This window comes from Tribolium castaneum, chromosome 4, assembly GCF_031307605.1.
Source record: "Tribolium castaneum strain GA2 chromosome 4, icTriCast1.1, whole genome shotgun sequence".
Lineage (NCBI taxonomy): Eukaryota > Metazoa > Arthropoda > Insecta > Coleoptera > Tenebrionidae > Tribolium > Tribolium castaneum.
The window spans coordinates 5373309-5388594 of NC_087397.1; the positions used below are offsets into that span (position 1 = coordinate 5373309).

Genomic DNA, 15286 nt, shown 5'->3' on the forward strand with positions numbered 1-15286 from the left:
AATCTCTTATTCCAAATGAGACCGAATTCGGCCGATTTTTGCTTTGCCTCCTGCGGGGATGAACATAACAAGCGACACGTTAGTAGGACGATGTAAATGCCGGATTTAGAGGGGTATATTTCACTCGGATGCTGCATACGTGATAGTGCCCGGATTCCAGCCTGCTGCAGTGCTGCTCCTCCGGGAATCACCGAGATTATCGCAGACTGCTTCCATTCAAACGGCTTCTTCCAGTTTTTCAGGCGATAACCCCGATTGCGCATTTTTGCTCGTTACTGCACCATACAAAATCCATCGCATAATGCACAATATGGGTCTATCGACCACCAATCAACGCCTGTGAACTCGCAACCAACATCGCTACAACATAATTAATAACACGTTTCACGCATTCCTGGCTTATATTTCCAAAATAAATAGTCGCAGCATTTCAGAGTTTGAGTTGCTTAGTGTAATGACCAGTAATATGCACCGCTAGGCTCGTAGGTAAATAAATAAAACGTTTTGGAAAATGTGCAGTATAAAGTTTCTATTTAGTGTCCTGATTTATAATGTGCGCGAACAAAGTCATCGTTTTTGCTGGAAACTTTACGATATTGTCGGGAAGGTATATTGTTTGTTCTTGTCTCATTCTAACAGTTTATGAAACTGAAATTGAGGAAGCTCAAACTCGGGTTTGTGGCGGTCGTAAGGAACTACTACAGTTCTTAATAATTATTATTGTTCAAATGAGCAACTGGTATGGAACGGTTGAACGATGACCAGTAATACAGACCGGTTCTATATTCAACGTTTTGTTTATAAGTTATTAGATAAATCGCTCACAAGATGCACAGTTGGGAGAAAATACCAAGTTTTGCATTTTTCCACCAGATTTAAGTTTCTCGGATATTCTGCATGAGTCGGTATCGGTTTTATGGACGCTTTAGTAGGTGGAAGTTGCACAATATTTTATTTTTACTTTATCGCTTAATTTTTTGAACAAATTTGTTTTCGAAATATCGTCATTAATAACAACAGATTGTCGTAATGGAAATACCGCTGTTGGTGATAATAGTGAGGACTATTGGGACATAACGCTGCATTTGCTGGAAGCATTTCAGCAATGTCCTAATTTCATACCGTCTCCGCCTCTTTAATATAGACTTTGAAAGGATTATTCGTCGTATGCATTCGAGCAGTGGGGAATTTGAGCATTATTGTATTTTTAACTCGTTTAAGCCGGATGGAATAGTGATTTCACGTCGTACTTAGCAATTTGGTAAATTGTTATCTCCCGTGGGTTAAGATTGAATTATCCAAGTCCTGCATGTATAAACTCTCGCGGATCAATGGCTATCTAATCAGCGAAAAGCCAATGATTGGCACAGTCTGATACAGTAGGTATAGAAAATCGCGTTAGTTCCACACAAGCTGGTCCTAATTATCCAGCTGGGGGCAAACAGCGCCGCCTCGAATGCATCTGTCACGTCTGTAGGATGTTCTGTGGCGAGGTCTTCCATGGAGTTGCGGTCAGCGAGTTGCAATCGGCTTCGTCAGCGACTGATCGTTTGGCTGAAAATTGCGGTTCGCGTCACAGCTGCCCGTAATGAGCCTCCGACCATGCGTGAGGATTATTCAAAATTCGTAATTTGTCACATGTGGCGAGCAATTTAACTCAACGTGGAACCACAAAGCAAATACGCAAGGCCTCCAGGACGGAAAATCATGCATTTTTCACAAACATCCTACCTGTTTTAATCAAGGTACCGATATTGAGGCGTAATGAAGGAGTCTCATCATCCCATAATAGGTTTTTTACTTCCCTCCAGCTTCTGTTATCGCCGCTCTGCTTTCGCGGGCTTCCAGCCCGCTCTGCAACCTTGCGATTTCTCTAATACACATTTTTACGCAAACAGCGCCGAAATTGGACCCGTGTCTATATTCGCTTCATTCGCAAAACCAAGTGACGAATTTGCACCTTAAATTTAACATTTTGAATTTTTTCTGGCGAAGCTGCGCTGCTTTTACTTTTGCTTAACGGGGGTGAGAGTGGGTTAGTTCGGTGCTGGTGAAATGAAAACGTTAGTTAGCATACAAAGTGTGAAATGGGACGATAACAGCTCAAATTCCGACTGTTAAGATGGAACCGGAAGGAGCTGATAGTTGTTTAACCCGCGGGAGTCCCCTATAATTGTGGAGCTTTTCATCAGATAGCGCTGATTACCCATCTATTTGCTTAACTGTTGATTACGACCTCCTCGAGGTCGGGTTTACTCTCCCAGATACTAAACTCGGCACCAAGTTGACGTGTTTATGGTAAACACAGTCGAATGCTACAAATTTGCGCTTATGGGAGGACAATCGCCGCCTTGAATGCCGCCCGATTTAGGTCATTACGGTGTTTTGAACGGAACGCCCTCCAACACGATGCGTTAAAAGCCATTTATGGAGTTCGATCAGAAGAAGCTTAGTGATATGTTAGTCGCCCTCCTGTGCTCTTTCACCATTTGGGGCATACACTGAAAAGTACTTTGCCGGTTTTAGGCCGGATAAATACGAAAGCTCTGGTATTAATCTTTGCAGGTAACCGAATGCAACATCGGGTCTATTAATATTTCAACCGCAGAGGAGTTTCCACCATTATTCAACGCAACTGTTTACCTATATATTTTGTTTCGCTTCACTTCTGCGGTGAAGGTCCTCGCCCATAAATTACGACGGGTTATCACGGCTTACACTAACTTAACCGTTAATTGTTAATCCGACTCGATCCAAACTTGTCTCATGAAAAATTTCAGACGCTGAAATGCTAATTTGCACCACGTTATGGCTATTGATTACGTTCGAGACTGTTATCAGGAGCATATAAAGGCTTGCATTTTAGTAAGCGATCTGTTCAACAGGGTTCGGGTTCCGGTCGAATCCTGAATTCGGAAATGGCGAGATTAATTCCAACAGAATACGAACACTAGGCCAGGAACTTCGATAACTCACTTGTTCGAACGGAACCTTTCATAAAAAGTAAACGCTGTTATCAGGGATTATTAATTGGACACGCACGTTAATTTATGACAAAGACTCGAAAGATTCGACAGAATCAAAAAACAAAAACTTTGCACAAGTCTCGGGCTGGTTTTCGCTGCTTCTCTTGATTTGTTGTGAATTTTGCGGCATATTTGGTGCTATGAAGTGGTTTTGTCATTTTGCGAAAGTTAATTGGAATTGAAAATAAAATGTATCTGGATTTGCAGCGTAGGGTCTGCTCCGGCAAGTAGCTAATAAATATGAGATTTATTCCGCGGAAGAGGCGGCGTGTTATTAAAAATGTGTTTTTCATTTTCCGGCTTGATTAAAATTGAATTAGTATAGCTTAAACTCGTAATCCTATCTAGACGCAAATTTCAGATAACAATTGTGCGTGCTAGCACCCTCGTCGGCTCTTCCCGAACCAATTCCGGCCGAAACGAATTTCTGGATATTTAATATCGCCGCAAATATACTAATTTTCTCGTAGAAAATGAGAAAAAATTGTGAATCGGTGCGTGATAAAAAATGCGCACGTCATTGATGAGTAATGGATGATGACGGGTGAAGACTAAATTCGACTTTTCAGCTGATGAAAATGTGATAAAACGAGTCCGCCGCCCGGAACACATGCATGTTTAAGTTTTGAGTTTTTGCTGGTAATTTAGAGAGCTTTTAAATAGTGACGTTTAGACAGTTTCGGCCATCTGTCATCATTGTAGCATGCAAACGAGTGGAATTTCGAATATCCTATTGTCCTCGCAGGACATTGCTCAGCATTTTGTAATTTACTTTTGTATTCAACTGAAAAAGTCGGACACTATTCGGGCGCAAAAAATGGTTAAATAAATCGCACGTTCGTGCGAATTATTTCGGAATTAGGGAGGTGAAAAATTATATGAACGACAGTAAAATATTTAATGAATAAATATTGAATTCATTTGAAGGGAAAGGAAAATCCATTCAAATGTATGCGCTATCTGGAAATTAAATTTCACCCTTGGGTAAATTTGCATTAAAATTTCTCGCACAATTACATCGCCGATTAAGATTACATGTCAATGAAAGAAAAGAAGATTAATATTCGGCTAAATTTAATAAGCACGAGTTAAAAGCAGGAAGCAGGGTGCCGAGGACGACAATTAAGCAGTTTTTAAGGAACAACCACCGGCCTGAAAGCCACTGATAACGAAAGCATGGCACGAGCCGAAACTCTTAAGCCACTCACTACTCCCTCTTACATATTTTCTAATTTATTTTACGATAATTTCATGCCTGACTTCATATAAAGCCAACCTCGCAACTTACGCTCCGTCGAAGAGCACATTTCAATAAGGAAAGCCGACAGAGTCTCACTACTATTAATTTGACCCCGTTATGTGGGAGCTTTACGTATTAATAATATTTGTGCTCACATTTTTTGCGGCAAGCGTCTCGCAGCTTATTTTATTATTGTTGATAAGGCCCTATCTCGGGAAGCGGGTCTAACTTTTAAAATATAGTTGTCCTGAGATTTTTTCTAAATGTGATAAAATTTTTATTGCTCTGTGTTGGAGATTAGACCGGTCAAGCGAAGCAATTTGGAGTGATATTTATGGTGATCGCACTAGACTACTTGAGATTCAATTTGAATTTGTCGTGTGCAGGAGCACTTTTCATGCAAAGTGTAAAAAGTGCCGTATTTTTCAAACATTCCTGAATTTACCACTTTGCTGATAAATATTAAAAAATCATGTCGCGTTTATCTCGATTTGATTTAGGTTTAAATGTGTTTATTTCCGGGTTGTCTAAGATGGGGTTAATTATGAAGCTTTTTGTAAATATTTTACGTTTGCACAACCGGATTTAGTCGGGGTAAAGCGATGCAAAGTCCGAACAAGGCCTCGCAGGAATACGGTCTGACAGCGGATATCCGGTAATTAGGACGAGTCCAGTGAAGCACGTGTCCGACTATCTAGGGTCCAGGAAACGAGACACAGCTACATAGAATTAACTTGTTTTCAGATTCGACTTCGAGGGCATTCTTATCTCCAGCCGAATAGAAAATAAAAGCGTCTTCAGCGTTTCCTGCGGAAGCTCCAGCCGCAAAAAATGACAAATTGCTATTCTTTTTACGTAATTAACTGAGAGAGGAATTATCCTTGATGAACAACACGGAACGGTTAATAGCTTTCGAAATTACCAAATTACCACTCTGTTTATAAATTAATCATGTGCGAAACGGAGGATCTAATGGATCTGTGTTAATTAAAAAGTGTTTTGAAAAGTTTGATAAAGGGTGATCTGAGTTTAATTAGTAGACTGTCGTCGGTTCATTTTTAAAACCGAAAATATCCGATTCCCCCGGGGGCCATCAATCACAATTTGGGCCGGAACAGGTGTTTAATTAAGCGACACGTCTTAAAAATTCAATTATTTATTTATTATGGGGCGTAATTACATTATTGATTATTCGTCAGGAACACAATTGGATAGAACAAGACGTTTCGGTTTGTCGCAGTTAAGGGGGCTCGAGTTCTTGATGAATAAACGTCTTGCAAGACTGAACTGTGTGCTGTTTTCTGGGAGTTTATGTAAATAGGTTCCTGAAACAGACCGCATTATTAAGAGGATTTACCTGTTTGGGAACACCCCAAATAGTTTCCAGTTTCACCCTAACAAACTTTACCACCTAATCAGCCAAAGTAACGAATTATTACCGCATTACCCGGCTACATGTGAAGAAATGTCTTTCCCAACTGTTGGAATTTTCACGATTTTCGGTCCAATTAAAAGTTTTTTCAATTATTTGTAATTTTTGTCAAATCGCTGCTTTAATTAAAGTTTAGCTTCGAGTGTCTCGGGGTTATGCAAATCCGTGCTGGATCTGGAAAAATTTTGTTCCCTTGTTGTCTCAGGTAATTTCCTTAATGAAGGAATAATAACTCAGTCCCTAATCCGCTCTTATAAAAAATCCATAATGCGAGTCTGAATTAGAATTTTAAAGCAATTTATTTCCCCAGTTATCACATTTTTGGGAAACTCTGGTAGGAATTTCATTTTCTTGGAGTAAATTAGGAAAGGATGGATTGCGTTTCCCGTGTTGGTGTTGAAATATGTAAATCGTTCGATTTGTTGGTCGCAATTTTGGCAAGCTTTGCAATACGAGCTCGGCAGCAAATCATGCGAGCGAACAAAAATTACGGGTCGACATAAAACATCATAACGTTTTGATTTAGTGTCGGCAATAATACGGGTATTAGCCGAGTGTAGTGATCAGCTATGCGACCTAATAAAAATTCAATTCCAGTCAACATAAAATTATGCAGGCCCAGCTTTTATTGCATACAAACGGCTCGACATAACTCCACGTGCACTCGATTCCACCTGTCATGCAAATTCGGCTTAACAGGAATTCGAAAAACTCGGCAAATTACAAGTTGCCTTGATTATGCAGGATAAGACGGTGTAAGGACCCTCCGGATCTTGTTAGTTCAGTTCCATCGTTAAATCGTCCTGCGAGTCGCTGATTGTTGATGAGATTTCGCAAACACAAATCAATTAGGGAGTTTGGGCAAAAAGTCCATAAGCGTGTGATAAACTCGCTTCTTGTTTTATAAATTTTTAATTAAGAATGTTATCTGACACGAAAGAAATTTACACCTTTAATAAGGCCACTAGTTGGCAACTCGTCCGCTATAAATATAAAATATGCATCTATGTTGCACATGGGTGCTTTCTAGACACGGCGGGGATCAATAAAAGACGATATCCCTTCAGCTGAACTGTTCTTGTTTGGATAGAGCCTCGATAAACTGTCTACAAAATTCCAGCGGCAATAAATGAAATCAAATAAGTGAGTAGCAAAGCGCTTCTCCACCAATATTGGAAAATAAATATCCTGAAATCTAGACGCGAGACTGATCGAATTTTTCCCCAATCAAATGACTAATTTTAATTAAAGCGAAATCGCTTGCGAATTGCTCCGACTCTTGCCCGCTAATAAAGGCACTCGGCGGCGGGAACTAATCCTCTGATTGTTATGCATAGAATATAAATGCATAAAATTAAACATTTCCAAATTATACCGGCCATAAATGCAGTTCGTGCTGGATGCACTTTCATTAAACGATTTTTACTCCCAGCGACAACAAATGCACTTACCTCTTATCCATCCGCAACATTGAGGACTCGACACTGGGAATTATTAATTTCGGTCTGTTTGCTAGTTAAACTAACAAAGACAAACTGTAACCTTGCTCGTATTTAATTCAGGATTATTACTTGCTCTTGACGTGGACAAACTCAGATCGGTTCAAATATTAATTACGTTTTGCTACTTGTAAATTGCACACGTCTCAACCAAGAATTTGATTAAATGGAGAGCATTTATTTCGCGAACTTAATGAAAAATTTATTTGGTGGCGAGTTAAATAATTTTCCACCAAACGTGTGTGCTTTTCCTTTCAAGCATTCACTCTTTCGTGCGGGATAATGAGTATTGTGAATGTTGTTCACATCGCATTTTTGAATGAATATGTGCGCGAGTAATTAACAAACGTACGTTTCATATTAATTATGAGATGGCTGAGCCTACATTAGCTCTATTGGGACGGGTAATTCCGCCGCACTTTATCCTTTTACCTGAAATAATTAATCCTGTAATTTATTAATTAATTGAAATTTTGTGTTTTTATAACAAAGGACGGACGGGAGGGTTGCAAATTAATTAGGGAATGAAAGGCGAGCTTTGTATGAATCGTAAATTTATTTAAAATAAACGAATGACATTTTATTGGTAATTTAGGAAAATTAAACACTGAATCCATTTACTCTATTTACAAGGTTTCTCTATTACATAGTATTAGTGAAGTCGAATTTTGCAAACAACTATTACGGTTTTCAGAGTTTCTCACTAAAATTTGGTCATCAATCATAAAACGTTTATTTCTTTACAATTTTGTTTATCACACCAAAAATCACATGAGTCAACTGAATGCAGAATTAGTCAAATTATTAAAACTATACATATGTACAATTTGATGGCGGGACGAAAGTCGTTTATAACAAACTTACACATTTTTCGTGTTTGTTCAGAAAATAACCGAAATTTGATCTTTCTTCTGAAATAACAAGGCTCGGCTATAATTTCGAGGAGAAAAAATAGGGTGGGTTTTTCATTTGGTATAAAAATAAAGCCTTAATTAGAAAAAATTGAGTCAGAAACTTAGCCATTGTCTTTGCGATAAATATTCCTTTGAGCGGGCGACAGGAAACAAATTAAAAGCATTTAGATTAGTTCCCAATTGGTAGCGTGCCGGTGGCAAGAAGCCAATCGAAATTCCGGACACGAAAATTATAAAAGTTGGGTCACCGGCTTTCAAAGGGCCTCATTTTAATTAGAACATCTTTAAAAAATCCCGAGTTCGAACAAAACCGTTAAATATTCATAAACAAGTTTAAATTAAAAGTGATAAATGGGCGTCAGGAACCGATTCACCCTATTCAGAAATGAAACTCTATCATACTCGCATCGGAATTCATAACATCAATCACAACCGTCTTATGAAAATCTCATATCGGACAAAAACAAGTGCATTTTCGTGAAAGATGACCTCTTTCTGTTTCCTTAAGAAATCGGGATCTGAAATTATGTTTACTTTACGGGGCTTCTGCATAATTAAGCCACGAGGCAATATATCATATCCCGATGTCGGCAAACATCGATCATCGATTCGTGTAAGTTTGTTAGAAATCTGGTTCAAGAGTGAAGTGAAAACGCAACTGGAGACATCTTACGTACGGCAGTTATGGAGTTGTCGAAATTTTATTTTACCGATGACATTTAGTATGTACAAAATTGGAACGACTTAACTATCAAAATTGTATTTACAAGAGAGAAAATCGTTGCTTTCTGTCATGATATGTACAAAACTGACCAATTATACAAGTTCGAGGGTTGCCCAGCAGTGCTTGCGCACCCTGTATGTGACTTGGTCGCATGAACCTCGAAAAGTCCGAGTAAATTGATTTCAGATTCAGGCCGTGTGTATTGTAATTCCAAATGTTCCGTTCAATTATTGCCATCCGGTTTAATGACGAGAGCGGTTAATTCTAATTAAATTAGTATTGTGCTGCATTTGTAGTCAAAGTAATTAGCCCCTGCCCGCGTTCAATTTTTACGATATGTTAAAATAATTCCGGAGATCCATGCGATCAATTACTAAAATTAATGCAGTTCATTAATATCACTGACACGCAGTACATTCCATGTCCATCATGGTCAAACAGATAGAGTGCACAGTCAAATTAATCACCTAATCGCTACGTCGGGTGTCTCATCACCAAATAAACCACCAGACTTAGAAGAATGGTGGCATGGGACAGTCTCGTCAAAGCGCCGTGCCCATGGTGCATGGCTGCTGGGTGTTCTCCTGGAACAAAAACGCCTAGTAGTCAGTGTTAACCCAGATTCTTAGATATCTGCGAAACATGGCGCAGAGTTACAGCTAAACACCGGTATTTACCTAACTCCGGTGTGGTGGGTCTAAGCCACATGCGGTAAATACCCGGAATTTATAGTTCCTTAAAATGCAATTATCCAACATCGCGGCTAAATCAACAGCACCCAGCACTGCCTTCGCCAAAACTACATAACACTTTGTAAAAAATAAATCGGAATTACAAAAACAGAGCAAGAATGTCTCAAAATGTTCAGAATATTTATTAATTGCGAGATGTGTGTTATAAATCGCATTTTCCAGCGCTAGAGCAAAAAATACTGGCGTGCTAAAATATATATGTCACGGTTAATTCAAGCGAGACTTGAAAAAATTTAGTTTCATAAACTAGCTTTTTCCCGAATTAAAACATACTCTGGCGAGTTTACAGCATTATGAAAATGAAGCCGTCCTGCTGAACAAGCACAATGAACTGGACGTCACTGTCCTGCTCAAATATTGACGCGAACGCCAAACTTGACTTAGGGATAATAAAGCAGTATCAAAACGGAAATTTACAAATTTCGGACGTGTGAATGGAAATGCGACGATTGCTTAACAAGTTGGCACGACCTTAAAAGTAGTAGATCGAGTGATGTAACTTTGCGACTCGGATTGGAAATATAATTCTGTGTACATGCAGATATTGATGATGCTTGCAGGATTTTCGTTTGAATTTATTTTCTCCAGAGAGGCTATTTTAAAATGCTTATTTCGTTTCGTAGTAGCGATGTACTAAATCCTCCGAGGGGGACTACTTAAAATAACATTTTTTGGGCGAAATGGCAAAAGCGAGCGCTTATTCTTAGAAAAAGTTTTCATAAAATAATAAATAAATATTAATGCCCGAGTGAGATTAATGACGCGTTAGCTGGGCGATAATTCACTTTGCCGTTCTTGTGGGCTGAAAGGGTGTCGCAAAAATGGATTACCATTGAGGATGTGCACTCGAACACTGGCGGCGTTAGCGTTGGACGGCGTACACGTGTAGAGTCCAGAGTCGCTCTGTACGGCCTTCTGGATAAGTAGTCGGCTTGTTGTGACTTGTCCCTTTTCCGTGACAAGGCTAATACCGCCCCTGGGAGAGTCAAAGTTGATAACTTGAGCATTGTGTGCCCATAACATACTGGGTGGGGGCTCCGGAGCGAAACGTACCAAACAAGTTAAGTTTATTGTCGAACCCATGTTGATAAACAAGTCGGGACCTCCCAGAATCTCGGTATTGGGCTCTAGAACAAAAACAAACAATTAATTATCTCGCTAATAATTTGTTAATGTCGGCTTTTTGCATCTTATTGATACCATCAAGTTCCATTAAATAAATTGCCTGATCGGCAAATGGATGGTGAGTCGCGCTTTTTTCACCCTTGCGTACAAACAAAAAGGCTCATGTGTAATCTACAATAAAAAACTTGGAATTAAATGATGCGGAAGATCAGAGGAGACATGTCGAGATTACAGTTTTTAACGGTTAACGTCTTTAGAATCGCAAATTGCGGACATGTACAGCAACGAGAGAGATACAAAAGTTGGGACATTTATGTTTTGCCGGTTTTAATGATCATGGCAGCAAACTGGAATTGTCTTCGGAAAAATTACGAGAAGCCGACTTTTAACGACACTTTCATACCAGAATTAGCATCTAATTTATTCTTTTATGGCCAAACCAAATCGAGAATGGCGCATGTTATGGAATTGCTTTATTTGAGGGATAATGGGGACGAAACACATGTTTGCCGACACGAAAGGACAAAGTTAAAAAACACCTAACAAGGTTTTACAACCCCTATTTTGCTCCTTTCACATTAGCCAGATTACAGAACCACCAACGAATTTCAAAACAACGCAGCTTTTTACATTTCTCAAAACGTTTTTTATCGAACTGTTATTTCGTTAAAAATACACTAATAGATCGTCATGAAATAGGCACATTAAGCGACAACAAATGGACACATTATTATTTTCCATTTTTTAAATAATGGTTATTCCGGTTTCAATGAAATACCTACAAAACTGAAAAAAAATAAAATCCGTACCCTAAATTATCTATTCCACAGTCGTTAAAATTTTTCCAACTGGTTGCATAAATAGGTTTTAACATAAACCCACCTTTCATTTTTCTACTTAAACTTTTACGACTGTAATTATAAATTTACTATTAATGGCTAGTTGACATTTACGCCCACTAACTGTGTCGTTAACACTTTGGAGATTGATAAACTGGTCTATTTTACACGTACATCAAAGTTGTAATGAGCAGAACTTTGCTTTAGTACTTTTGTAAAACAGGCTTCGTTTTTCTGGATCAAAAAGCGAATTGGTAATAACCTGGTCATAAAATATGAAATTTCCTGCTAATTGTTTTTCAGTTTGCTTAAAAAAGCTGAAGACTTCAAACAGTGAGCTTCGAAAAAGCCGGCCTGGGGCCATTCCGAACATGCTAAAAATCGAAATAACTTAAACATGGATTGGGAAATGACCGGAGGATGTTTCTAACGAATTATATGTTTGCGGGTTTTGCAACATTTTTGTTTTTGTGTGCGTGCCGGAGCGAGTCGGTTTCTAGTGGCATATGCCGAAGATCGTCACGTTTGAGATCACAGTTTGACCAAGTCATTATACGGCGTGGTCGCTTTAATGCGATAACCTCTAGCTGTCGTCTTAACCGCGTTGAATTAATGAGACCCTCTGCTCTTTCGCATGCGGAGAGCGCCCTCGGAGGGCTCCTGGCTCAGCCCGGTTCGTTACGGAGTCTTGATGACGGTACAGAGGGCGCGACCTGAATACACAATAATAGAGCGTGTCTATGCCCTTTGAGGCGATTTTTTCCGGAGGGATAATGCAGATGGCCAGTCAGCGTTTAAACAGGCTAATGAAGGTTGTTTGTCAAAAACGACGCCTTCATTACGCGGAGACACCTCGCCGGTTATTTGATCTTTTATTCATACTTTATTCCAGATACGTACGAACCGGAGAGCGCTTTTACGTTTCAAGGAAAATGCGTTACACTTTTATTACCATCTAATAAAGATCTCTTGTGGAATGAAAGTAAAACTTAAACATTTGAACTCGACAAAGCTGATTTGAATTTTATGCTTTCTTTAAAGTGCCCATATTTTATTTATGGATTTCTAAGTTGTACTCGAGTGCTTAAAATCTTCTTCATTTCGCATGCACTGATGCATGTACCACACTTCTGCGCGACACTTCAAACTTGAATAAAACATCTCACTTGAAAACTTCTTAAGTAAAATGTAAACTAGACGAGAATTATCCGGATTTAAATTGTTTTACTAAACTTTATGGCGTTTTACAACGCGAGACATTTTTTGCCCCTTCAAAAGGGAAAGTTTAGGATTCTCCGAAATCCTTTACAATTTCTTTAAAGCATATTATTGACTTTTTTCCACATTTTCTCGCCTCACTTTATCCACGAAACGAAGATTTATTTCGGCCTTTTTTCCAAACTCCATTACGATATAAATGCGAGAGAAATATTTCCATTTACCACACACTTAAACGTCTTTATAAAAACTAAAATTTAATTGGATTAAATTTTCGTCATATTATTCTTCTAATCGTCCTTTTATTACACACGTATAAAACCTTTTCTTTCGGGAAATTTAAATTGGCTTTAAATTTTACGAATCTTACGCCCTACAGTTTCAAAAGATATGAACCATAATGGAAAAAACCTTTTCAATATAATAAGCAAGTTGGAAACGCTTAAAGGCACGTCTTCTTTTTTATGTTAATGTATATTTTTCTAATATTCTTAAATGAAACACAAAGAAGTACCAATTTTGATGTTTTCTGCTGTATTTGTCTTTTCCCAGATTTAATGTACAAATAAATTAAAAGCGTAATTTAATATTTGTTTGTCTTCAAAACACGGACCCGGCGCATCCACCATTTTGCATCTACTAAAAGTAATGACTAGACTAGTGTAGTTGTTAAACAATGTTGTAATCGATTACGTTTTTATCAGAAACGTTTTGCTATTGTTGGCGTTCATAAATATTTACACAATGCCTTTCAAAATAATAGATTTGCTAGAATAATACATTATTTATGAATTAATATGTGCCCCCAAACTTTGAGTATCAGTAGTTTGGATTTGTGTTGTTGAATTGCAGATTTAATGTACATCAACTGTTTACATAATTTCAGGGAACCTCCTCGAAACCTGAAAAAGTAAATTGCTGTTACGAAACGTTTGTTTAAAACTAATATCGTGGAACAGCTCGTAATTGTAATAACAAGCCTAATCCGTTCTCGTAAGAAAATTTAATTACCATCGGATTCTTTCAAAACTTTTCGAAATATTAAAAGCGCAATTTGTAGAACTAGTTAGTCGGATGTTTATTAAAGTTTTCAATCTTCCTAATTTTGTTTAACTTTTAATTGTACATTAAAACTTTTACGATGTAACTTTTAATTTAAACCGCTGCTAAATTCTCGTCAAGGTACTCTCCTACTTCTTTTAATTACATTACATAAATTAATATTTCGCCGTTTGCGCCAGCCTCTTGTTTATGCTCCCTTTGAATTGCAAACGCCTGCAAAATATTAATATTCTCCACTCACCGACAATGGTGAGATGAACTGGATGGCCTATTGGCGGTGTTGTGCTTATTTGACATTCGTATATTCCGCTATCTTTGCGCTGAGGATACCGGATTCTCAAAGTCCATTCTTCCGTATGAGGCGTATGAATGGCCTCAAATCTTTGATCCGAAGTGTAGGTGTATCTCCCAACCGTCAGCAAGTGGATATCGCGGTGGCGGACCCAAGAAACCTGGAATTAAACACGTATTGTTTACTACAAATTTATAAACATTGAAATAAAATCAAAGGTCAAGCGTTTTTGGCTTTTTTGTTGCGTTTCAATTTATTATATTATATTGTTGCTAATAGGCTTACGGTGAATCTTGGTTTCGCTTCCAGTAAAAACAATGCTGTATTTTGAAAGACAATGTGTAAATGAAACTCGGAATTCACCCAAAAACTAATTTATTAGCAAATTAGATTCAACAACGACATTGACACTTCCACAGTGTCCTTCCAACTAACTAGGCGTTGCCCGTACGCGCCTCACGCGTCATCATTTCCCGCCAACTTCACCAACAGCGCCCCCTTCACTTAACAGTCGGCCACGCTTCCGTGTTCCACGTCCTCGGGGAACCATCGGTGTTTCTAAAACAAGTAATTAACCAATACCATGTATCCGAGCCGTAGTATACATCTACAGCCCGAGTCCCACTTAAGAACTATTTATAAACAACCTGAAAATAATCATAATCGTGTTTCTCACGTCGAGAATGAATCTGAAAATAATCATAATCGTGTTTCTCACGTTGAGAATGAATCTGAAAATAATCATAATCGTGTTTCTCACGTTGAGAATTAATTAAGAACAACAATAAGAACACCAACAACAACAACAATAAGAACACCAACACCAACAAGATCAGTAACCTCAAGAATAAGTAGAAGAACAATAACAAGAACAAGAACAATAACAACAACAACAAATCATTAACTCATGAGTTTCAACGTAAAGCGCTTAAAAACAACATTTGGGCCCAAAATCGTGAGTTCACGTTGAACTTCACTCAGCTTCACAGCGAACTCAGTCATTCGTCACTGACATCGCCTATTGTTTCGTCTCCACTCGTCGTGGCGACAACGTAATGTCTCAATTTGTCCACTGAGTGAACACCCTCATATCGTTTTTGGGAACGCGTCGCCCCCGGCATGTCCGTCACGACATACCTATCGTAGTCGAGCACTTTCTGAAT

At 38.5% G+C, this 15286-nt stretch overlaps 1 protein-coding gene across 2 annotated transcripts in view; it reads right to left on the minus strand.

The window, feature by feature from the left end:
• Positions 1–7734: 7734 nt before the first annotated feature.
• Positions 7735–15286, minus strand: part of dpr8 (defective proboscis extension response 8) — a 38863-nt gene continuing 31311 nt past the window's right edge. The window contains exons 3-5 of one of the 2 annotated variants that reach the window (XM_015985412.2): positions 14073–14283; positions 10418–10714; positions 7735–9416 (exon numbers count right to left, since the gene is read on the minus strand). In XM_015985412.2, the coding sequence (XP_015840898.2) occupies positions 9310–9416; positions 10418–10714; positions 14073–14283 (615 nt within the window). In that variant the 3' untranslated portion in view covers positions 7735–9309. Of the gene's footprint in view, positions 9420–10417; positions 10715–14072; positions 14284–15286 lie in introns of both variants that reach the window. The other variant, XM_008202895.3, reaches the window with a different exon arrangement.